The following is a 25,440-nucleotide window of genomic DNA, read 5'->3' on the forward strand; positions in this document are numbered from 1 at the left end:
CAAACATAATACTGGAGTTTAAAATAAGATTAAAAAAAAACAATTACAAATTAAATAATTTAAATAAATGAAATGCAAGCACCCTATCATAACCAAGTCTAGGAATTTTAAATATGCAATGATCACGATGCCATCGTCAACCGTACAAACAATATGGCACACGACACATGCAATCATGAATTAGAGACATATCTATAACATCTTAAGGGTGGCCTCCAGTCTCGGACAAATTGGATGTGTAGTACTTCCCTACACACGACTCACACGTGCGAGTGTGAATCCCCAAGGCGCTCGCACACCCCCTGGACCCTCTGGTCAAGCTAATCTGTAGCGACGTCCGAAGGTCAGCGGAACCCCATAGTGTCATGCACCTCATAAACACCCTCATCTGTGTGCATTCGCACCTGTGTGCATACTCGATCTAGATGAACACCAAAGAACAGGATAGAGAAAATGCAAGGAGAACTCTGGCTAAAAGATTTATATGGATGACTACAAGTATTTACAGTAAGAGAGAATACAGAGAATATAAAAAGTACATTTTCAAAGCTCTCAATAGATATATATATATATATATATATATATATATAGTTTAGCTTACTATATCTAACCTATAACCATCTACTATATATAACTATTTACCATATATAATTTTACTCGATATAGCTTTTTACTGTACATACCTATTTACTATTTATGACACTTTACTCTATATGTCATTTACCAATTTACTATTTATGACAATTTACTCTATATGTCATTTACCAAATATAGCTTTACTATGTATAACCGTTGACTCAGCTATAAATAAACAACAGACTCCATAACCTAAAACTGATCCAGTCAACTAAGAATTTCATTCTCAAACGATCATGAATATCTTCACTGCACCATACCAATTGAGGTTTTGTACAACCTCAATATTCCAACATCAACACATTTTGTCAACATGTTTGCTGGATTCTTTGCACCCTCTATCTTCTCAAAACACATCACCATCTTCCACTAACCTGCAAGTGAAATGGTATCGTCTTCTGTGTTTTATCTTTAAATGATAGACCGAGTTCCTCACCAACTGTATGACACTCTGACTATCTCTATAAAGAATCTTTTCATGCTGCTTCTTGCCCAATTCTTCCAGATAGTCAGTCATCCATATCGTCGTCTTTCCAGCTTCAGCTATTGCCACGTACTCAGCCTCAGTACAATGCATTTTTTAAGCCTAGACGTCCCATCATCCATGGCTTGCTCCCACTTGGTTGTATCCTCCAACTGTAAGGCCTCCTCAAAGAGTTGTGGTTCCCTTTCATCAACAACAGATACTGTAATGAAGGTACATACATATATGGTACTCTGATAGTACTGGATGATCTTCTCAACACCAGTTCAGGTGTCACTTGCTCCACTGTTGATTCCTCTACAGTAGTCTTAGGAGTTTCATGAGTATCTGCTACAACATCACTAGGTGAGTTTTCTTGCAACTCAAGCTCAACTCCCACTTGCTTCGTGGTCTTGGAACTATGCTCCACATCTGGTTCCTCAGTAGTAGTCTCAAGAGTTTCATGAGTATCTCCTACAACATCACTAAGTGAGTTTTCCTGCAACTTAAGCTCAACTCCCACTTGCTTCGTTGTCTTAGAACCATGCTCCACATCTGGTTCCTCAGCAGTAGTCTCAGGAGTTTCATGAGTATCTGCTACAACATCACTAGGTGAGTATTCTTGCAACTCAAGCTCAACTCCCACTTACTTCGTCAAACCTTGCTCCACATATGGTTCCATTTTCAATCGCACTTTCTTCAATTCTCTGGCGGTCCTTGTGAAGCTAACTCGTTTCTTCTTGCTCATAACGTAGTTCTCACAACGACTCACATCAACAGATCTACCTTCAGACATTTGTAGATTGAACAATCTCTGCATTAAATACACCTTATTCATTGCCGACGGTTTTTCGTACATATTTGACAGCGCCTTCAACAAATCTGACGTTGTCTTCTCCTTGATGATATTGAATGCCATGTTTCTGGATAGCGTCAATGGGATCAGTCTTAAGGCTTGTCGATCCTTGAGCTTCCACTGCTCTGTGGTCATGGTATCAGGCATCACCCCCAACAAGGGTTCGTGAAGATCTTTCTGATACAGATAATCTTCAATCTGCATTTTCTAGAAACCGAAGTCGGATCCATCGAACTTCTCAATTCCAATCTTTGAACTTTCCATCTTCACAGATCGTGGTGATTTTTGCCTAGCTCTGATACCAGTTGTTAGGATCACACAACAACGCACACACTCGATCTAGATGAACATCAAAGAACATAATAGAGAAAATGCAAGGAAAACTCTAGCTAAAGGATTTATATTGATGACTACAAGTATGTACAGTAGGAGAGAATACAGAAAATATAGAAAGTACATCTTCAAAGATCTGCCCGAGGATATATATATATGGTTTAGCTTACTATATTTAGCTTTACCAGATCTAACCATCTACTATATATAACTATTTACCATATATAGCTTTACCCGATATAGCTTTTTACTATACATAGCTATTTACTATTTATGACAATTTACTTTATATGTCATTTACCAAATATAGCCAAATATAGATGTACTATGTATAACCGTTGCCTCAGCTATAAATAAGCAGCAGGCTCCATAACTTAACACATACGCGCTCATCATACGGTGTGCGTCCGCACTCATCATCTCTAGGGGAAGTAGCCATATGCTTATGAACATATAATATGCATGAGGTCCCCCTAAGTCCAATTATACATCTCTTCTGACACAACCCTCTAGTCTCATCTCTTGGTTACACTATGTAACCCATGCTCGTAGATATTTACATTAATATCATTTTCATACTCTTAGGGTTGTGTCTTATGTCAATCTAACGACATGATGCAACGCCCATGCTCATCTATAATGTGAAATATAACTCTTACATGAACATCATTTATAACGTAAACTTTGAAAAACGTTTAAAACAACTTCTTCTCTGGAAAACACAGTCATGGTCTTACGTGTTTAAATACAAAATACTAAAATTTAGAGAAAATAAATTTCCATATGCAAGAGTATGTTGAAGAGTTTGATATTCTCATGTTCGAGTTATTTCAATAAATTTGTCCTCACTTAATATAGGGTTTCTCTAACTCGAGCAAACTTAACTTTGGAGTTCTTATGATTAAACCATTCGAAAGAGGTAGTGACCCATCATATCTCAGTTTATTAGGATCACTGTCTATGAGATCATACATTAGTTGGAGAGAGGAACAAATCTTTCCTTATAAGGTGTGGAAACCTTCCCTAGCATATGCGTTTTAAAACCGTGAGATTGACAGTGGTACGTAAAGGGCCAAAGCGGACAATATTTGCTAGCAGTGTGTTTGGGCTGTTACAAATGGTATCAAGGGCTGTCATCAAGGGGTGTGGTAGCCGAGAATAATTGCTAAAACCACCCCACCTAAATTGTGATAAATTTCTCTATTTATAATCATCTGGAGAATCAAATAAATTACAAAAGATACGGAAAAGAACAATAAATGGATACAAGATATTTGTCTATCATAAAAGGCAAATATGATACTTATCGTAAGCCCTCCTAAGATTTTTCCGAGAATAAAACATAAGAAGGATGTCTTTGCACGATCTATGGTATTGGCTTTCCTATGTAAGATCCGTCAGAGATCGTAAATGTTATGAAACTCTTATAATTTGATCTAATAGTTGAAAAACAATACTTTTATATCTAAATTTTCGAATAACCCAAAAAACTATTAAGAATCAACCAAAGAATTTTTTTTGAAATGGATTAACTTAATGATTTAAGATCAAAAGTAAAGAAAACTCGTTTCTTAATTTGTGCTCACCTTGAAATCTTTGTGACATGATTAAAACTTCTTATTTCGTATCGAAAAACATACAGAAAGGAGAGATAAATTTGTCCCTATTAGCTAAATTGGACTGAGGGGATTATATTTTCTGTCCTAACCTCGATTTCGCCTCCCATCCGCGCTATGCCCCACTTTTTATATATTTTATATTATATGTATACACATTTATTTACTTAGTAATAAATTTTAAACATAGTTGGGATTACTATCCATATAAGAAATTACATTAAATATTATATTGAAAATTTTAAAATATAAATTATATAGTTTTTAAAAAATATACCGGCAACCCGTTTCAATATAAGCAAAAATAAATGAAAATTTTATCGAAAATGGGATGAAAATAACAAATAAGAGGTGATAACAAAGACGGAGAAGAGTTTCCAATTTCCTTCTCATCCCATAGACATCTCTAGGTGGGTATATAGCGTAAGCATTCTTCGAGCAAGCTACAAAATAAATATTAGAATAACAAATAAGAGGTGATAATAAAGATGCTGTCTTTATCGTATAAACATCTCTGAATAATATATAGTATTTATAAATTTAATTTTTTAAATGAGAAATTTGGAAATGAAAATAAAACCAATGTTAAAAATATCCTATAAAACATTTTTCTGGTCTACAATATATTCCAAAAAGCAATCAATTCCACCACAAAAAGAAAAGTCTATGCTATAATAACATCCGAAAATGGCAGGTTTGAATCTTCATATTAGGAAAAAAAATTAAAAAAAAAAAAAAACAAACTAGCAAGTTAACCTTAAAATTCCAGAATTTGAAAGGAAAAAAAATGGCAATGTTCATCGGATAATGGAACACAGAGCGTTTTTAATCATCAAAATTAATTACGATTATAAATTTCCTAATTGATTCACTTCCATTTTTGCTGACCCTTCATGTTTCTCATTCCTATAAATTTATTCCAATTCCCCATTTCATTTTCATCATCAATTCATCAATGGCACTCATTTTCTCACTGATTTTGATTGTCTCCTCCGCCGCTGCCGCTGCCGCAGACGGTGGCTATGGCTTCTCCGTCGAACTGGTCCACCGTGACTTCCCCAAGTTCCCACTTTTCAACTCATCAGAGACACACTACCAACGAATCGCCAACGCTCTCCGTCGCTCCATCAGCCGTGAGACGGTGTCGCTGACAGACACGGGGAGAGCCCCAATATCCAACAGCGGAGGCGCATACGTTGTGAAAATATCCCTCGGAACGCCGCCGTTTTCGATTGTAGCCGTTGCTGACACTGGAAGCGACATCATTTGGACTCAGTGCAAACCTTGCCCGAATTGCTACCAGCAAATCGACCCGATGTTTGATCCGAGTAAATCGTCAACTTACAAGACAGTCCCGTGTTCCTCGCCAACTTGCTCGTTTGCAGGGCCGGGAGGTTCTTGTTCCTCGGATTCCGTGTGCGAGTACTCCATTTCATACGGCGATGGATCCCACAGCAACGGGGATATTGCCGTTGATACCCTTACAATGGACTCCACCTCCGGCCGCCCCGTGGCGTTTCCACGGACTGCGATTGGCTGTGGCCATGACAATGCTGGCTCTTTTGATTCTAAAGTTTCTGGGATTGTCGGGCTCGGTCATGGTTCAGCTTCCCTTATCCAGCAGATGGGGCCGGCCACCGGTGGGAAATTCTCTTATTGTTTGGCACCGGTTGGAAACTCTCACGACTCGAGCTATCTTAACTTTGGCTCTAATGCTATCGTCTCTGGCTCTGGAGCCGTCTCGACTCCGATTTATACTAGTGGTAAATATAAAATGTTTTCTTATCGATAAAATGATTCATGGGTAGGTGAATAACTCAGTAAGGTAAAATCATGGGTATATAAGAGATCATAGAAATTTGTTGTCGTAACAAAGGATATCGAAGTCATGCTCTTAACTTAGCCAGATACCGGTCGTGTGCTCTAGAGAAAAGGAGTTGGCCTGGATTTAGGGTTTAAAAGTGGATAATAATGGTGTGTGCTCTAGAAAGGAGTCGACCTAGATTTAGGGTTTAAAAGTGGATAATACTGGTCGTGTGCTCTAGAGAAAAGGAGTCGATTTTGATTTAGGGTTTAAAAGTGGATAATATTATAGTTTCACGGGAGTTTGTCCGTTATACTAAGATGAATTATTTAAGTAATTATTCTTTTTTGTTCATGTTTGTAGAAGGCAAGTACGAAACTTTCTACGTGTTGAACATAGAAGCAATGAGTGTAGGAAGCAGCAAATTTGATTTTTCAAGCTCTTCAACATTTGGAACAAACGGGAACATCATTATCGACTCCGGCACAACACTTACATTCTTACCATCGGACACCTACACAAGCTTCTCCAAGGCGATTTCCGAGGCGATGGACCTCAAGCCCATGACTAGTCCAATTCAAGGCGTGGATTATTGCTATGAGAGCACCACCGACGACTATAAGGTGCCACCTGTCACGGTGCATTTCGAAGGCGCCGACGTGTCTCTCAAGCGAGAAAACCTATTCATTAGGGTGGATAACAACGTCGTTTGCTTGGCATTTATGGACAGTAACGGCTCCGGCCTACAGATCTACGGCAACATTGCACAGACTAACTTCTTAGTTGGCTATGATATCAAGAAATCGACTGTTTCTTTCAAGCCAGCAAATTGCGCTACCTCATAATTGTCATGTCCTTATTATTATGGCTTTCTCTAGTTTGAACACTTATGTTCTTATGGCTTTCTCTAGTTTGAATGACTTATGTTCATCACTTTGAGAGACGGAAATATTTCAAGCCATGCAATAATGGTTTATTTCTATAAATCTCTAGAAATATGATTATATCTTATTTGAGTCTACTTTTACCCATATATAATAATACGATTTATTTTTTAAAAAAATAAAAATAAAATGTCACACAAAAAAATAATCCATCCATATACATTACCCCAATCATGCCTCCATATTCGATACCTTGTGTCTCTGATAATCTCATGCTCGAGTTATTTCAATAATTTTTGTCCTCACTCAACATAGGGTTGCTCTAACTCGAGCAAGCATAAATTTGGAGTTATTATGATTAAACCACGAGAAAGAAGTAGTGACCCATCATATCTCTGTTCATTAGGATCACTGCCTGTGAGATCCCACATCGGTTGGGAAGGGGAACGAATCATTTCTTATAAGGATATGAAAATCTCCCTTAGTAGACGCGTTTTAAAACCGTGAGGTTGACAGCAATACGTATCGGGCCAAAATGGACAATATCTCCTAGCGGTGGTCTTCGGCTATTACGAATGGTATCAGAGGCAGTCACTAAGTGGTGTGCTAGCGAGGACGCTGGCCCCCGAAAGGGTAGATTGCGAGAACCCTCGTCGGTTGGAGAGGAGAATCAAACTTTTTTATAAAGGTGTGAAAATTTCTCCCTAACAGGTGCGGTTTAAAACTGTGAGACTGTCGACGATACTGTAACGAGCCAAAGCGGACAATATCTGCTAGCAGTATATTTAGGCTCTTATACTGTCTTTTGAATATATTTTGATTGGTTTACTCAGTATTATAAAAATAAAATAAATAAAATAAGAAATTTTCTCCAAAAGCAAGATAAATTTATCTAAATGGGAAGTAAGTTTATGATTAAACTTTTCAAACCTTGTTGCCATATTTATCTCTTTATAACTTATTTATATTTATTAAGGAAACAAAACCTTTTGTTTCTTTTCGAGTAAAGACAATGACATATAAGACGGTGATTGAGATTAATTCATGAATATGTCATGTCGTCAAAATCAATATAGTTTCTGCATTCGATTAAATCTCTCGTATCTCTTATAGAGAGAAAATTGTTCCGTGAATAAAACATAAGAACGATGTCTTTACATACAATTAAAAATCAATCCAAGAGAAAATTTTGGAATGGATTAACTTAATGATCTAAGGTCAAGAGTAAATAAAACTCGTTTCTTAACTTGTGATCCACCCTAAAATCTTTGTGACATAATCAAGACACTTTATTTCGTATCAGCAAACATACATAAAGAAGAGATAAATTTGTCCCTGTTAGCTAAATTGGACCGAGGAGGGGATTATATTTTTCATCTCGACCTCCATCTCGCTCCAGTTCCTGCTATGCCCCACTTTTTATATGTGTTATATTATATGTATTTAATAATAAATTTAAAAAATAATATGCACATATTTACTTATTTAGTAATAAATTTAATAAATTATATATATATATATATATATACACATTTATTTACTTATTTAGTAATAAATAAAAAAATAGATATACATACATATATTGCAATATTTAGAAATTATATTAAATATTATATTAAAAATTTTAAAATAGAAATTATATATATATTTTTAAAAGTATATGGGCAATCCAATTCTAATATAAGCAAAAATAAATTAAAATTTTAGCAAAAATGAGATGAAAATAACAAAAAAAGAGTTGATAACAAGGACGGAAAACTTTCTCGTCCCCATCTCATCCCATAGACGTCTTTAGGTGTTATATAGTGTAAACATCCCTCGAGCTATCCTGCTTTAATAGTGACAAAAAATAAATGAAAATTTTGACGGAAATGAAAATTTAAAATTGAACAGAAATGATGATTGAAATAACAAATAAAAGGTGATAATAAAGACGAGGAAGATTTTTCCGTTCTTGTCTCATCCCATAGACACCTTTGAATAATATATAGTATTTATAAATTTAATTTTTCAAATGAAATAAATTCAATGCTAAAAATGTTCTTACAATATTCAAAAAAGCAAACTCCACCGCCAAAAAAGTTAATGCTAATTACATTAGAAAATGCCAGTTCACTCGAAACTATATTAGGAAGAACAATTAAAAAAAAAAAAAAAAAAAAAAACAAACTAGCAATTTAACCTTAAATTTTCAGAATTTGAAAGAAAAAAAATGGTAATGTTCACTCGATAATTACTATTATAAATTTCCTAATTGATTCACTTCCATTTTTGCTGACCCTTCATGTTTCTCATTCCTATATATTTATTCCAATTCCCCATTCATTTTCATCATCACTTCATCAATGGCACTCATTTTCTCACTGATTTTCTTTATCTCCGCCGCCATCTCCTCCGCTGCCGCAGACGGTGGCAATGGCTTCTCGGTCGAAATGATCCACCGTGACTTCCCCAAGTCCCCACTTTTCAACGCATCAGAAACACACTACCACCGCATCGCCGACGCTCTCCGTCGCTCCATCAGCCGTGAGACGGTGTCGCTGACAGACACGGGGAAAGCACCAATATATAGCAGCGGAGGCGCGTACGCTGTGAAAATATCCCTCGGAACGCCGCCGTTTTCGATTGTAGCCATTGCTGACACTGGAAGCGACATCATTTGGACTCAGTGCAAACCTTGCCCGAATTGCTACCAGCAAATCGACCCGATGTTTGATCCGAGTAAATCGTCGACTTACAAGACAGTCCCGTGTTCCTCGCCGACTTGCTCGTTTGCAGGGCGGGGAAGTTCTTGTTCCTCGGAATCCGTGTGCGAGTACTCCATTTCATACGGCGATGGATCCCACAGCAACGGGGATATTGCCGCTGATACCCTTACAATGGACTCCTCCTCTGGCCGCCCCGTGGCGTTTCCACGGATTGCCATTGGCTGTGGCCATGACAATGCTGGCTCTTTTGATTCTAAAGTTTCTGGGATTGTCGGGCTCGGTCATGGTTCAGCTTCCCTTATCCAGCAGATGGGGCCGACCACCGGTGGGAAATTCTCTTACTGTTTGGCACCGATTGGAAACTCTCACGACTCGAGCTATCTTAACTTTGGCTCTATTGCTATCGTCTCTGGCTCTGGAGCCGTCTCGACTCCGATTTATACTAGTGGTAAATACAAAATATTTTCTTAGCGATAAAATGATTCGTGGGTAGGTGAATAACTCAGTAAGGTAAAATCATGGGTATCTAAGTAAGAGATCATAGAAATTTGTTGTCGTAACAAACGATATCGAAGTCACGCTCTTAACTTAACCAGATACTGGTTGTGTGCTCTAGAGAAAAGGAGTTGGCCTCGATTTAGGGTTTAAAAGTGGATAATAATGGTCGTACTGGTCGTGTGCTCTAGAGAAAAGGAGTCGATTTTGATTTAGGGTTTAAAAGTGGATAATATTATAGTTTTACGTGAGTTTGTTCGTTATACTAAGATAAATTGTATAAGTAATTATTATTTTTTTTTGTTCATGTTTGTAGAAGGCGACTTTGAAACTTTCTACGTGCTGAAAATAGAAGCAATGAGTGTAGGAAGCAACAAATTTGATTTTACAAGCTCTTTACCATTTGGAACAAACGGGAACATCATTATCGACTCCGGCACGACACTTACATTCTTACCATCGGACACCTACACAAGCTTCTCCAAGGCGATTTCCGAGGGAATGGACCTGAAGCCCACGACTAGTCCAATTCAAGACTTAGAGTATTGCTATATGACCACCACTGACGACTATAAGGTGCCACCTGTCACGGTGCACTTTGAAGGCGCCGACGTATATCTCAAGCAAGAAAACCTATTTGTTAGAGTGGATAACAACGTCGTTTGCTTGGCATTTAGTAACAGTAACAACATCGGCCTACAGATCTACGGCAACATTGCACAGACTAACTTCTTGGTTGGCTATGATATCAAGAAATCGACCGTTTCTTTCAAGCCAGCAAATTGCGCTGCCTCGTAATTGTCATGTCCTTGTTATTATAGCTTTCTCTAGTTTGAACGACTTATGTTCTTATGGCTTTCTCTAGATTGAATGACTTATGTTCATCACTCTCGGGGACAAAAATATTTCAAGCCATGCAATAATGGTTTATTTCTATAAATCTCTAGAAATATTATTATATCTTATCGAGTCTACTTTTACCCATATATAACTAATACGATTTATTTTTTAAAAAAATAAAAATAAAATGTCACATAAAAAAAATAATCCATCCATATAAAAAATAAAACATAAGAAATGTGTGTTTACATACAATTAAAAATCAATCCAAGCCCAGCCCATCATTGTTAGAAATTTAGGCCAAGCCCAGCCCAGCCCAATCAGAAATTTAAGCCCAGCGTAGACCAAACAGAAATTAAAGCCCAGCCCAGTTCACTTAGAAAATTGAGCTCAGCCCAGACCAGTCAGAAATTTAAACCCAGCCCAGCTCACTCAGAAATTTAAGCCCAGCCCAGTACACTCAGAAATTAAGCTCAAGCTAGCTCAACCAGATTTTCGGCCCAGCCCAGCCCAGTCTGGAATTTAAGCCCAGCCCATCTCACTCTGAAATTTAAGCACATCCCAGTTTATTCAGAAATTTAAGTCCAGCCCAACTCACTCAGAAATTTAAGCCCAGCCCAGTTCACTCAGAAATTTGTCTCTATTAGCTACATATTTACTTATTTAGTAAAAAATTTAATAAATAAATATATATATTATATGTATACACATTTGTTTACTTATTTAGTAATAAATAAAAAAAAATAAAAAAATTTAAGTTGTTATTTCAATAAATAAATAATATATGCATTATTTAGAAATTATATTAAATATTATATTAAAATTATTCTTACAATATTCAAAAAAGCAAACTCCGCCAAAACAGTCAATGCTAATAACATTAGAAAATGCCAGTTCACTCGAAACTATATTAGGGAAAAAAATTATAAAATAAAAAAAAAACAAACCACAAATTTAACCTTAAAATTCCAGAATTTGAAAGAAAAAAAATGGTAATGTTCATTGGATAATGGAACACAGAGCGATTTTAATCATCAAAATTAATTACGATTATAAATCTCCTAATTGATTCACTTCCATTTTTTTCTAACCCTTCATGTTTCTCATTTCTATTTATTTATTCCAATTCCCCATTCATTTTCATATTCACTTCATCAATGGCACTCATTTTCTCACTTATTTTGTTTATCTCCGCCGCCCTCTCCTCCGCTGCCGCAGACGGTGGCTATGGCTTCTCGGTCGAAATGATCCACCGTGACTTCCCCAAGTCCCCACTTTTCAACGCATCAGAAACACACTACCACCGCATCGCCGACGCTCTCCGTCGCTCCATCAGCCGTGAGACGGTGTCGCTGACAGACACGGGGAAAGCACCAATATATAGCAGCGGAGGCGCGTACATTGTGAAAATATCCATCGGAACGCCGCCGTTTCCAATTGTAGCCGTTGCTGACACTGGAAGCAACATCATTTGGACTCAATGCAAACCTTGCCGGAATTGCTACAATCAAACCGAGCCGATGTTTGATCCGAGTAAATCGTCGACTTACAAGTTAGTCCCGTGTTCCTCGCCGAATTGCTCGATTTCAGGGCTGGAAAGTTCTTGTTCCTCGGAATCCATGTGCGAGTACTCCACTTCATACTACGATGGAACCCACAGCAAAGGGGATATTGCAGTTGATACCGTTACGATGGGCTCCACCTCCGGCCAACCCGTGGCGTTTCCACGGACTGTGATTGGCTGTGGCCATGACAATGTTGCCGCTTTTGGTTCTAAAATTTCTGGGATCGTTGGGCTCGGTCAAGGTCCAGCTTCGCTTGTCCAGCAGATGGGGCCGGCCACCGGCGGAAAATTCTCTTACTGTTTGGTACCCGTTGGAAAGTCTAACAACTCCAGCTATCTTAACTTTGGCTCTAATGCTATCGTCTCTGGCTCCGGAGCCATCTCGACTCCATTTTATACTAGTGGTAAGTACAAAACGTTTTTTAATCGATACAATAATTCGTAATGTTTGGACGTCCAACAAACAAGTCGTGCCTCAGAAATGTAGTTAGAGTAAAGGTCTCTGGTCGAGAGTTCTATTGAATTGGTTGCGTTCTCAGGAGAAAAGGAGTCGACTTGAATTTAGGGTTAAAAAGTGGGTAATACTATACTTTTAGGTGAGTTCCTTGGTTATCCTAAGATGAATGATATGATTATTCTTATTCTTATTCTTCTTTTTTTTTTTTTTTTTTTTTTTTTTTTGTTCCTGCTAGCAATAAACTACTTCAAAGGTTTCTACGTGCTGAAAGTAGAAGCAATGAGTGTAGGAAGCAACAAATTTAATTTTACAAGCACTTTATTATTGGAATCAAACGGAAACATCATTATCGACTCTGGCACGACGCTTACATACATACCGATGGAAACCTACGCTAACTTCTCCAACGCAATTTCCAAGCTGATGGACCTCAAGCCCACGATTGGTCCAATTCAATTCTTGAATTATTGTTATGAGACCACCACCGACGACTATAAGGTGCCGCCTGTCACGGTGCACTTCGAAGGCGGCGATGTGAATCTCGAGCGAGAAAACTTGTTTATTAGAGTGGCTAACAACGTTGTTTGCTTGGCATTTGTTGCTAGGAATGACATGTTTGTCTATGGCAACATTGCACAGACTAACTTCTTGGTTGGCTATGATACCAAGAAATCGTCTGTCTCTTTCAAGCCATCAAACTGCGCTACCTTGTGATTATCATGTCCTTGTTATTATGGCTCTCTTCTTTGGTTCTTGATTTGAGAAACCAAAATATTTCAAGCCATGGAATAATTGTTTTTTTTCTATTAATCTCTACAAAATAATTGTTTCTTCTTTTTTGTTTTTTTAATATGGAGACTAAAAAACAAATAATAATAATATCACTATGATTGACAGCCATACATGATGGGTCAAAACTGGCTCACAAAGCCCAGCCCAGTCCACTCCGTAATTTTAGCCCAGTTCATTTAGAAATTTAAGCCATCCCAGCTCACTCAGAAATTTAAACCCAGCCCAGTTACCTCAGAAATTTCAGCCCAGCCCAGCCCAGTCAGAAATTTAAGCCGAGCACAGCTCACTAAGATATTTAAGCCCAGCCCAGTTTACTCAGAAATTTAAGGCCAGCCCAGCCCAGTCAGAAATTTAAGCCCAGCCCAGTTTACTCAGAAATTTAAGCCCAGCCCAGTTCACTTAGAAATTTAAGCCCAGCCCAGCCTAATTAGAAATTTAAGTCCAGCCCAGCTCACTCAGAAATTTTAGCCCAGCCCAATCCGATATTTAAGTCCAGCTCAGTTCACTCATAAATTTAAGCCCAGCCCAACCCAGTCAGAAATTTAAGCCCAGCCCATGTAAGCCTACAATCGCACGCCTCTTCCGGCCGAGTCGTCTGTTCTGCTTCTCCTTCGACATTCCTCTGTTCTGCGAGTTTGCGAAGTTCAGCACAACAATGGCTCCCAATTCTTCAAAATTCCTCGAGCGCTTCGGCTTCGATCTGCTATTGGGATCCATAGTCGCATTTTATGCCTTCATGGTGCCTTACACCAAAGTTGAAGAGAGCTTCAACGTTCAGGTTCACTAACTTGTTAACTCTTTCTTGTTCTTCCTGGACTCAACCAAGAATTTCACTTCATGTTTATCCCGAGTAATGAGAATTCGATGTAGTGTGTGGATAATTTAACGTTTTAGATTAGTGATGATGATCAAGGACATTGCTGCAGCTGTTTTATTCTAATAATCGTAGTGATTTTCAGGCAATGCACGATATTTTGTATCATCGGCAACATATCGACAATGTAAGGAGTATACATTCTTTCCTTTTTTCTCTCGGTAGACCATGTTTGAAATGGGTTATATTGGATTTTCTAACAAAATATTTGACTTTTTTTTTTGTAACCTCAGTATGACCACTTGGAGTTCCCCGGAGTTGTTCCTCGCACTTTTATTGGTAACATTCGACTCAAATTATGAATATGTGGATCTTTTTCATTTTCTTATTTGTTCTCAATTACTAAATGACCTGGTACATTGATATTTAGCATGAGCCTAATAAGTAATTTTGGTTTTGTAGGTGCACTTTTTGTATCATTGCTAGCATCTCCATTTGTACTGGTAATAAACTTACTGCACTTGCCCAAAATATATGGGCTCTTAGGAGGTAAGAAACCACTTTTTGATTCAGGGGCTTACACATGTAATAGTTTGATTATACGAACAAACAGTTTCTATTTTTAAACTGATGTAACTTCCATATGTTATCTGTCCCTGGGATGTTGTTATACTGAGTAAAAGCTTATTGGCTTCTGATAAGTTCGGTCATGACTTGAGTGACATGCAGAAGAAAAAAAAAATAAAAAAACAGCTCTTATGACTTCTTCAATTTTGTTAGAGGTTTGTTTTTATGAAATGAATGAATGGTTGGCTATTGACTTCTGATAAGTTCGGTCATTGTTCCTACACCTCGATATGATGTGGTTTTAAGGGGCTTGTTGGTGATGGCTATTCTCCTCCCGAATTATGTTCCTCGTGTGCATATTCATTGTTATTTACTTATTTATTTATTTATTTTGTGTTTTGACATGAGCTAACTTGCATATTGTATTTTTCTATGTGCAGTTCGTATAGTATTAGGCTGTGTTGTACTGTCAACTTTACGTTTCTTCCGTGTTCAGGTAGACTACAATTTGTTGCTCTAGCTCTTATTTCACATCAATTTTCTATTTTTTTATGGGTATGGTTAGTTTATCGATAATTTTACTTTAGTATGTGAGTATGTGGGTGGGAGGAGAGTGTATGTCTGTGTCTTTAAAGCGCACGGTTGATGTATGTATGCATCTACCAGCTGCCTTCCTTTGGTTGTGTACCAAGGCTTGGTTTTGGCTCTTGTTCTACTCTAAAGGACTAGATTTCAATTTGTAGCCTTTCGAAATAGACTTCTATTGTTATTTCTGTGAATGAATTGAAGACAAACAATTTCAATGGTGGTTAAAATTCTTAGAGACAGTTTCGATATGACAATCATTTTCTTAAAGAAACCTAATTATGTGTAGTGTCACATAGTAGTTTCATTCTAATAATGTGTAATGCAGTTTCATATCGTAGCTTTCATTTTTGAAATCGAAGAAAGTGAGGAACTAAACGTAGTAGCTTTCATTTTTGAATCAGCTTGGAAGATGTTTTCACTTAGGATTTGTATGTGGGTGGAATCTGCTTATTATAGAAAATTATAAAAAAATTTAAATTTTGATACATACTTGTACTGATATTTTCATTCGATACTTGACTTTGATGTTCTATTCCTTGCTAAGTTGCCGATTGTTTGAACAGATTCGGAACAAATTTGGACTTCAAGTAGAAGCTTTTTATATAATACTCACTGCAATCCAGTTTCATATGCTTTTCTATGCTACCCGGCCTCTTCCTAACATCTTAGCTCTTTGTGCAGGTTGTTTCTCCAAGCCTTTTAGTTAATATGTCCAGTTTCATATGTCAAGTTGATGGCGTTTGAACAATATTCTATTACTGCAACCCCTCCTGCTATGGCTTGTGTAATTTTGATCTCTAGTGATGTAAATTAAAAAAAGAAAAAAATTGGGCTGATTTATGAAGTGAAGTTTGAAATTTATATGAGCATCATTTCATACAATAGCTTTTAGTTGTTCAGGTTGAAAATGACTAAATTGGAATGAATATGATTCACTTGTATAATACATTACCTTGTGTTGGCGTATAATGATGTTTCAAGGTAGTACATAAAAGTCTTAGGAGTCATGCATTTTCATTTCACATGATTTCACATCCAAACTCTATCCTCTTGTCTGGTATTTTATACGAGGAAAATGGAATTGGTATCTGCATAGTGGTTCATGTTTGGCGTAGTTGAATTTTGAGCTTAAAGGAAATTTTGGCAAATTTGTTCAGAAAGTTTTCTTCTTTTCTCTTGGTATCCATGCCCTTAGTAAATCAACATTGTTTTTCTATGTTTGTCCTTTCTTAATGTACTACTATATTCCACTTGTTGGAAACCCTTATTTTTCGTACTTGTTGCAGTTAACATGGTGTATGGATATTGGCTCAAAGGGAACTCCTATGCAGCATTGAGTTGCTTGGTATGTGCGTCAAAGAAAAATCTGAAACTTTTCTAGAAATAAGACATGATGTTAATGTAAAAGGTGGTAAACATGATTTTTCTGTCTCCTTGTATTGCATAGTAGCAAGAAAGTATAATCTGAAGTTTGTCTGGAAACTAGAACAAGGAAGTAACGCATTTAGTCTAATGAGTTTCTGTCACCTTTATGGTAGTCCCGATAATTGCTCCTCTCTCTCTCCCCTTCCTTTCGGAACAAATTTTCTGAAAAGTTCTCATCCAGCCTTTTCTCTATTTGGATTTTTTCCCTAAGAATTCCATATCTGGAGTTTCCTTGACACTAACAGTTCATCTTTGATAGTTGGATTGTTTTATTTGTTTGTGTTGAATTCAATTCTGGAACTATGTATCTGTCTTAGTGGCATTGGTTTTATCTCAATCCTTTCACCTCCTCTCTCTCTGTCGTCAGATATTTGCTACGATCATTTTCAGATGTGACATGCTGTTACTTCTTTGCCCTCTTGGCTTGGAGTTTTTGATGGTATGTGGATCCTACGAAGGTTTTGGTTTAACTTAATTTCTTGGTTTTTATTGTTTAACTCATCTTGCTGGATATTTGATTTATTATTCATATCAATTATGATTTTTTCGTGTCAATTTCCATAATTCTGTTTTCAGAAAGATATTTTTCTGATAAAATGAAAAGTCTTTATGTTCATTCTTTTAGTATTTATTAATTCTATCAGTTTTTTTTGTTCTCTGACTAAAGGTAGATTTCTTCCCAGATTAACGGAGTTTCAGAATTAAAAACCAGTATGCAAAATGATGATGTTTCATGATTTGTATATGTCTACATAGTTAATCAATGCACGACTCAAAGTTGGCTATAAAATTCAGTTTTTAGTTTACTGTAATTGTAATTATCTTTCTTTAGGAAGATATGCACATAGAAATTGAAAGTGTTAAAAGAATTGAAGCCTCCTTGACTTTTGATATGGCTTGCGGTCAACAGAGGTTTTTTTAATATTTCTTTTCCTCTCAGAATCTTTGGTGTGAGCTAAATGGAAGAAATTTTAGGGATACCTCCTTTGACTTCCGATAATTTTATGGATTTGAACTAGATCAAGACATTTGCAAAACACTTGGCACTATAAGGCGGATAAGTTGGATGGGGGAGGAAGGATTAGAGTTCTACAACCATTCTCACCATGATGTGTGGCTATTCTCAATTATTTTTTTATTTTTATTTTTTCCAAACAGATCAAATCAATATCATTTTGTGGGGCTCTAAAGCGCTGCATTGGTGTTGCTTTGTTGTGCATAGGTTGGTAAGCTATTAGTTGCTAGCTTTTGAATTCTTCATTTCATTGTAACTCTTTTGCGTGTGATGCCTTGCTTCTTTTCGCACATTCATTTTGTCAATGATATTAGTTTCCTACAAAATTCTTCATTTAACTGATCTTATTAAAAAAAATTATTTTTGTTGTTCGTTCATCTCTATTAATTTTGGCTTATATCGTGATTTGAATCTGTTCATTTTACAGGTCTTACAGTTTTCATCGATTCAATATTGTGGAAGAAATTGTTGTGGCCTGAATTTCATGTTTTCTGGTTCAACTCTGTTCTAAATCGAAGTTCAGAATGGGGTGTATCCTTTTAAGAGGGGTTTTCGTTTTTGAGGGCTGCTTTATGAATATAGTTAAATGAGAAAATACGCCAAGTTTTTTCAAATTTCGATGACAATAAATGGCTAATTTGTTGCCTTATTTTACATCTTTAGGTCTTCTATGCAGTTCGGAAAAAATCTCTCTTTAAAGAATTTTTTAAATAAATTTTTAGAAAGATGCTTAGTGGTTTGACGTTGTCCACAGTTTTAGTTGAATCCTTTTATGGATTATTAAACATAATCATTCATCCTTGTGCGTGTAATTGTCTATTGTAGGTGGTAGGTTTTACTGAAGTTTTGGGGCTAAATGCAACAGTTTTTGAATACTGGCTTGTAAACTGTCAAGCAACCTTGGGTTTTTTTTTCTTTTTTTTCTTGGGAAGATGCTTTACTTGCGTGTAAATAATGATGTGAACAATGCTACCATCAAGTTCTCTGAGATAGATTGACCAGTGTGCTTCCTTAATAACTTTTGACCCCAGACCCACCCTGTGCATTGGTATTTCACTTCAGCACTTCCACGATCATTACTTGCTGGATATCCTCTTTTTCTGGTGAGTCTTTCTGAACCATGTTAACAGAAGACATTACGTCTGAAACTTCTCATCTTGTTTTCTTATGCCTGTAGACTCATATACCAGTTTGGAATGCTTTTCTGGAATCTTGTTCAGTGTACTATTAACTTGTTAGTTTCTAGAAATTCAACAGTTAATTTCACAATGATAAAACAAGATTTTATAGTTTCTGTATGGCAATATTACTCATTGAAAGGTGACATTTGTGTTAAAAAAAAAAAAAAAAAAAAAAAAAAAAAAAAAAAAAAAAAAAACAGAAGTACATAAGCCGTTCAGCGTCATGATTTTCTTGAAATTAGTTGCCAACTATTTGCTTATTTTTCCACACACACGTGTTGTGTTAATTGGAATGTACGTATATTCTATCAGGCATGTAAGTGGCCTTGCAGTGTAATTTTTTTAGGCTAAACTACAAAAAAAAAAAAAAAAAAAAAAAAAAAAAAAGAAAAGAAACCTTGAATCTTGCCATTTGTTTAAAAGCTACTACCCATATTCTTTCAAAAGTTTTAATATTACCCTAGAAATTTTGTAAGTCTTCTATAACTAACGTTTGAACATGGAATGGTGTGATGGTCCTAATTTTTGTTCTAGATTATCACCACACTGTTTTTAGCTCCTAATTTTTGTTCAACATTCTAATAGATTTCGGCGGTAAGGATAGTCTTAAAATATTTACGAAAAGTCACGGGTAATATTTCAACTTTTGAAAGAATAATAGGAGTATTTTTCAAATAAAGGATAATGTTTAGAGATATGCATGCACTATGATGGTTCGATTATCCTCTTTTGCTATTGTTGAACTGAAAAAAAAAAAAAAAAAAAAAAAAACTTATCTGCATTTTTCTTAACATCTAAAGAAAAGACCTATGTTATAGTTCCAAAATTTAAGTCAGCTATCTAGCTTCAACCGAGCATATTTGGAGTTTCTAGAAGACTTGAGCATATTTCGATGGCATTCCAATGACAATACAATTTTGATGCATAATACATAAGTTGAAGAACAGTGTTTCTCCTTGCTTATTGAATTGAAAAGGGAATTTCATGTTTTAAGTTGGAAATTGTTTTTACTTTTTCTCTACAACCGAACCTAAAAGTGTACTCCTTTGCAGCTCGGTGTGTTTCTTGACAAGAGAGTTTTGCCTTTGATTCTCCCAGTTTTGTGCTTCATACTACTTTACTCTAAGCTTCCCCACAAGGTAACTAATGTGCACCACTGGTCTGTTGCATCAGGGACTTCATATTTCATCCTGAAGAACTTTTTAAATATCATCTTCTTTTACTTGGCAGGAGCTCCGCTTCATTATTAGTTCGGTTCCAATGTTCAATTTATCTGCAGCAATTACAGCCAACAGAATGTATGCTTTGATTTTCGTATTCTTTAAGCTACTAACTAGATTAAAAATATTTTGTCTGCGAAAATGCAATGACAAAGAAGTCTGCCTTGATGCTTCCTAACTTGTCCTACTGATTTTCTTTTGAGTTTTTTGACATTTTTCTAGTTTTGTTTTGCTTCCTGACTTTGTGAGTTAACGGTTACTATATGCAGTAACATGATTTCTTTGATTGACGTATGTAATTTAAAGTAAACAATATGCACCACTTTTTGGCTGTTATTTTAGTGTTTGCTTGTACATTAGCACACACTATTGAATCTGATGTTTATCTTGTCATACTATTTTAAATTCACTTGAATACTTTCTTTTTCCAGTTATTCACATTTTTTCGTTTCTTCCTTTCTCTCTTACTGATAATATAGTTTCCAATTTATCTTGCCACAGATATAACAATAGAAAGAAGACCTTTTGGAAGTTGCTTTATCTTATTATGTTGGGACTACTTCTAATCAGGTTGATTGACTTTTCTGTGTTGCTTGGATTAATATATATACCTCTTTATCCACTAATTTCTGCTTTGTAGTCTAGGGTGCACCATTATAACATTCTTGGCGTCATATGAGAACTATCCAAGTGGCTATGCATTAAAAGAGTTGCATCGAATTGGTGAGTCTTTCATATCCCCAATTCTTTGTGAATGTGTGAAGTACCCTGGTTATACATTCTTTGTTATAGGTTCCATTTTTTTCTCCATGGTAGAATACCCATCTTTGTAGTGTCTACTCTGATTATTGTCATCCGGATCCTTATCTTCCTTTTCTCTTTTCTCAATGACTCTGGTTTTCATCTCTTACTATTTGCCTCTACTAGTCTACTTTAGTTTACTTTCTTTCCTTATATCATTTCCATTATTTCATTTTTTAATCATACCTTTCTCAACAAAATGTTGAACACCTTAACAGGCCGTCTATCCAACTCTGATGAGCAGTGGGTTCATATTGATTCATTTTCAGCCATGAATGGAATTTCACGCTTTTGTGAAAATGATTTTCCATGGAGGTAATGTAGTGCTGGCCTTGAACAGGTTAATGTCTTGTGAATAACTTCTTACATGAGATGAATTTTTTAGAACGTAATAAGAAACAGAACATACGGAAAGTGTGCTTCTAACTAAGAAAAGTGAAACTTCTGATAACTATGATGTTTTCATTTTTCTTCTTTTCATCATGTTTATTGAAGGTGAAGACCAGGGTTCTTCAACTTTTAATTATTTTTTCTATTTATTCCTGGAAATTTACAATTTCAATCTTGGTGCACTTTGGTGTCATATGCTGTATTCGTGTTAGACCTTTCTGTAGAACTACTTCTCGTTAAAAATCTAATATAGGAAGTTAAGAAAAGACAATGGTCTCCAACTATATTCAATGATCTTGCTGTGCACCTAATTCATCGATGTAGTTTAACTGTTAACAGATCACTGTATGTAACACAGGTATTCCAAGGAAGAAGATATTCCATTGAAAGAACTTCGCCTGAGAAACTTTACCTATATTGTGAAGTGAGTTCTTCCTCGTCCTAACGAAGCAACTAAAGTAACATGTTTTTTTAAACACTCAATTCACCCCTCCTGTATAATGTGCATACACCTTTCATCCTAAAATTTGGAACTTGTTAGCACTCGTATATATATCTGTGTTCTATACACCCGTAAAAAGAAAGTGTTTATTAGATAACTGCGTTTATGTGATCCCTTGCTATACTTCTTCAGTGAGCATCCAGTTATTGACGGATTTGATTGCTTATTTTCTGTAAGCGGGTTTTCGAGGTTGCGCCTTCATATTGGATTTCCACCTATTTTAGTGGTACAGAACTTGCTCTTGAATGACTGGATGTCCTTAATTTCATATGTAAAATTGTCCCCATACATTTTCTGGATGTTTCTTAGACTGTATTTATTTTACACCAGGTGACAGAACCAAAAGTTTATGTTCATGGTAACTCTGAGAATATGGATCTCTTGCATAAAAATTGGCCAGGATGCTGATGTAAAGTAATGTATCCTTCTCCTTGTCCTCCATATAGAAGTTACCATCAATTAAACTTTATGAAACCTGTTCATGAATATAGTCGAGTTGCATTAAATTAGAAGAACGGGCGCCTTATTGATCAATTAGTTGACTGGTTCTTGTACAACACTTTCAATTTCCTTTTCTAGATGCTTGTAATTATTATGTTTTCTGTGAACTAACCTCTGTCAGCCTCATGAATTGCCGCACACAGAAGCAAGCATGGGTTTATGGATCTTTTCTATTTAATTCTATGCATACATTTTTGGATTACTAATTTACTATGATGTGGATGCTATTGGCTGGTATTTTCTGTCGTATTTTATTTTGCACACTTTGTAGAAGATGGAGATTTATATGTTTAGTTTGCATGTCGATGGCTAAAAGTTTCTGAAAACATGAGATTTGATTTGGATTAAACTTTTATATTTGGATGTCTTGTAATGACTAAGCTGCAAGTTTTTTTTTTAATTACCATGGGTTAGCCAAGTGGTCAATAAAGGCCAGGTAAATAATAGAGTTTAGAGGGAATGATTCAAGCCATGCCTACTTAAGATTCTACTTCCTATGGCTACCTTGGCAACAAAATGTAGTTGGTCAAATATGTGAGAATAGTCGTGGTGCGTATAAGCTAACATTAATGTGGTTGATTCATAATTGAAACTATGTATACATACTATACTAAACATATATGTTAACTTGATCTAAATATAATTATTAATGTTTAAATGTCATGGATATTTGTTTAGGAAGAAGATTGTTAGGGATTCGACTTTAGAGGTCAGTAATTGATGTTTCATTGTGATTATTTCTGATTTGAAGGCTCTTGTTTTGTGGTTATTTTGTGCAGGGTTTCCTCTTTCCTCAACCTTGGGTTGTCCTTTTGCTCTGTTCATAACACTTCTTCCTATAGACAAAGAAAGATTCCCCGCCCTGGGTTCTCCTTTTATTGGACATACTACTAACATACTTTCTTATTAAAGAAAAAGTAATTTCATACGCGTCGAGCCTTAAAAAATAATATCATAGCAATATATAGAGTCAATATCACTGTTTCAATAACTCTGACTAGTGGAACAGTTTCCAAGTAGAAAATGAGAAAATGAGAAATGAGAATGGAAAAAGGAAAATATGTATTATTAAGGGATATATTAAGAATTTTAGTAGGATATTAGAAGGATATATGATAATTAGCTAGAGGACTTAGTTATAGATATAGGGAGTTAGAGTTAATTAAGACAAGTCATATTTTGGTTATTCAGTATAATATAGTGGGTGGATTGCGGTGTGGGAGAGAGGCAACCCTCTTGAAAAGCTATATGATATTAATGATTTTTCTTGATATTGCAATATAGTTTTATCATTTGTTGGGTCATTGTCTGATAATTAAGACGCTAACACATCCCTCTCCTCTTCTCTTTTCTATTTTTTCCCCTTTCTGGCAAGTTGATGCATTTGCTAAGTTGGGAAGCCTCTTTCATGCTTTTTTGATGAAAGGTCTTCTTCTCATTTATGTTAAAATGCTGAATAGCCATTCATTTTGCTCTCTCTTTTATCTATCATATTTATTTATATGATTTCAAGCAATGGATTGCAGTGGAAAGCTATAGAAGAATATAATAGGGTTGTAGATGATGGATTGAACTCATTTCACATGGGCACCACATGGTGTTGGAAACAATGCTAGGCTTCATCATAGAGACACTAACTTTTTTTTTTTTTTTTTTTTTTTTTTTTTTTGAATATATCCATTTTTGTTTTGTTTTGTTTTGTCTCTGAACTATTAGAAAAGACATTATAATCTTTTCCCTTTTGCTTCACTCCAACTCCCATTTGCACACACGCCGCCACCTCTTCAACTTGCTCCTCATTCCAAGCTTTCACCATTTCCCTTCCCCTTTTTCCCCCACTATGCCTCTTTTCCTTTGAATGCTTTACACACAAATTTGATTATGTTTCTTTAATTGCATGCATGTAATTGAAGTTGAACTTTTTGATTGCTTATGACTTTGAAATGACTTTTTAATTGCTCTTTAGAAGATTTTTAAACACTTAAAAAGGTCAGTTAAATTTCAATCATGTTGAATGAGATTGCGAGTGTGTACTTAATTTGGATACGTATTTTCCTAGGAGATCCTTGTTGTATGTTTGGTGCATTACAAATCTTGTTGGTTGGTGAGTATTTAATAAGATTTGGTTAGTGCACAATTTAGAAAAGGTGTTAGAAAGGTATAGGCTATGACCAAGGTTCACATTTCCCTATGAGCCTCAATGCCCTAAACTACTTTTTATCTCTTATTCTCAACAGCTGAAGTTCTTTTTTAACATTGTCAAAAGGTGCCTCTTTTGTGTAGGTTCCTTGTATAGTGGGTTTTCATCTTTTTGTGGTATAAATTTATGTTACTTCAAGTTTTGTCTTCCATTCAAAAAAAAAAAAAAAAAAAAAAAAAAAAAAAAAAAAAAAAATCAATGTCTCAGCCGACTTATTCTCTCGAGATAAGAAAATTTATGTGACTTTCAACTTTTACCAATATTTACTTTCACTTTTCTCTTCTCATACTAAGACGAATATTTGTACGATCATATTTTCTATCATCTTCAGTGTGCTTAGACAATTAAACTAGCTCTCTATTATTCATATCTCTTCACAGATTTTGGAGGTTGAATTCATCATCACAATGTACTATTAAAGGGAGTCAAATATGTTCGTACCCAACAAAATATCTATAATTTGACCTCGAAACCCAAAATTTGGGGACCCTTTACTATAGTATTGGAACAAAAAAAAGAGAACAATATTCTAATGCTTTGGACCAACATAGCAAATCCATGTTATGTCACCTAGTTTGATTTAAATCCTCTACACATGCAAGATTCCATTTCAAAAGAGAAAAAAAAAAAAAAAGGTGAGGAATCCATATGAATGAAAATATTTCACATGGTATGCACATGAGAAGCTATAACCATTTAGAACATAAAAATCAACCAAAAGAAAATGACACCAATTTTCTTCTTTCTTTATGTTAATTGGGAAATGCCCAAAAGTATGAGATAGAAAA

The 25,440-nt window shown here is 35.7% G+C and overlaps 4 protein-coding genes across 4 annotated transcripts; all 4 read left to right on the forward strand.

Moving 5' to 3' along the window:
• Positions 1 to 4,859: 4,859 nt before the first annotated feature.
• On the forward strand, positions 4,860 to 6,641 carry LOC111806961 (aspartic proteinase CDR1). The gene is made up of 2 exons (XM_023692518.2): positions 4,860 to 5,667; positions 6,072 to 6,641. Exons 1-2 carry the CDS (start codon positions 4,860 to 4,862, stop codon positions 6,551 to 6,553), a joined length of 1,290 nt encoding a protein of 429 aa, XP_023548286.2. The 3' UTR covers positions 6,554 to 6,641.
• A 2,296-nt stretch (positions 6,642 to 8,937) lies between these two features.
• On the forward strand, positions 8,938 to 10,758 carry LOC111806962 (aspartic proteinase CDR1). The gene is made up of 2 exons (XM_023692519.2): positions 8,938 to 9,748; positions 10,112 to 10,758. The coding sequence occupies exons 1-2, from the start codon at positions 8,938 to 8,940 to the stop codon at positions 10,591 to 10,593; spliced, it is 1,293 nt and encodes a 430-aa protein (XP_023548287.2). The 3' UTR covers positions 10,594 to 10,758.
• A 1,034-nt stretch (positions 10,759 to 11,792) lies between these two features.
• On the forward strand, positions 11,793 to 13,370 carry LOC111806963 (aspartic proteinase CDR1-like). Its single transcript, XM_087129461.1, has 2 exons — positions 11,793 to 12,616; positions 12,911 to 13,370. The coding sequence occupies exons 1-2, from the start codon at positions 11,793 to 11,795 to the stop codon at positions 13,368 to 13,370; spliced, it is 1,284 nt and encodes a 427-aa protein (XP_086985587.1).
• Positions 13,371 to 14,027: 657 nt separating this feature from the next.
• Positions 14,028 to 22,654, forward strand: ALG12 (homolog of asparagine-linked glycosylation 12). Its single transcript, XM_023692808.2, has 19 exons — positions 14,028 to 14,226; positions 14,408 to 14,449; positions 14,556 to 14,601; positions 14,725 to 14,811; positions 15,270 to 15,325; positions 15,981 to 16,098; positions 16,704 to 16,762; positions 17,210 to 17,281; positions 18,001 to 18,064; positions 18,285 to 18,388; positions 18,889 to 18,960; positions 20,091 to 20,177; positions 20,269 to 20,336; positions 20,760 to 20,828; positions 20,899 to 20,981; positions 21,278 to 21,374; positions 21,808 to 21,873; positions 22,084 to 22,177; positions 22,282 to 22,654. The coding sequence occupies exons 1-19, from the start codon at positions 14,104 to 14,106 to the stop codon at positions 22,357 to 22,359; spliced, it is 1,485 nt and encodes a 494-aa protein (XP_023548576.2). The 5' UTR covers positions 14,028 to 14,103; the 3' UTR covers positions 22,360 to 22,654.
• Positions 22,655 to 25,440: the final 2,786 nt, after the last annotated feature.

This window comes from Cucurbita pepo, chromosome 12 (genome assembly GCF_057944985.1).
Source record: "Cucurbita pepo subsp. pepo isolate OVF chromosome 12, ASM5794498v1, whole genome shotgun sequence".
In the NCBI taxonomy this organism is placed as follows: domain Eukaryota; kingdom Viridiplantae; phylum Streptophyta; class Magnoliopsida; order Cucurbitales; family Cucurbitaceae; genus Cucurbita; species Cucurbita pepo.

Coding starts and splice junctions, on each gene's coding strand:
- LOC111806961 (XM_023692518.2), top strand. CDS start 4,860: ATGGCACTCATTTTCTCACTGATTTTGATTGTCTCCTCCGCCGCTGCC. Junction 5,668..6,071: donor GACTCCGATTTATACTAGTG/GTAAATATAAAA, acceptor TCATGTTTGTAG/AAGGCAAGTACGAAACTTTC.
- LOC111806962 (XM_023692519.2), top strand. CDS start 8,938: ATGGCACTCATTTTCTCACTGATTTTCTTTATCTCCGCCGCCATCTCC. Junction 9,749..10,111: donor GACTCCGATTTATACTAGTG/GTAAATACAAAA, acceptor TCATGTTTGTAG/AAGGCGACTTTGAAACTTTC.
- LOC111806963 (XM_087129461.1), top strand. CDS start 11,793: ATGGCACTCATTTTCTCACTTATTTTGTTTATCTCCGCCGCCCTCTCC. Junction 12,617..12,910: donor ACTAGTGGTAAGTACAAAAC/GTTTTTTAATCG, acceptor CTACTTCAAAGG/TTTCTACGTGCTGAAAGTAG.
- ALG12 (XM_023692808.2), top strand. CDS start 14,104: ATGGCTCCCAATTCTTCAAAATTCCTCGAGCGCTTCGGCTTCGATCTG. Junction 14,812..15,269: donor AATATATGGGCTCTTAGGAG/GTAAGAAACCAC, acceptor TTCTATGTGCAG/TTCGTATAGTATTAGGCTGT. Junction 22,178..22,281: donor GATTTCCACCTATTTTAGTG/GTACAGAACTTG, acceptor ATTTTACACCAG/GTGACAGAACCAAAAGTTTA.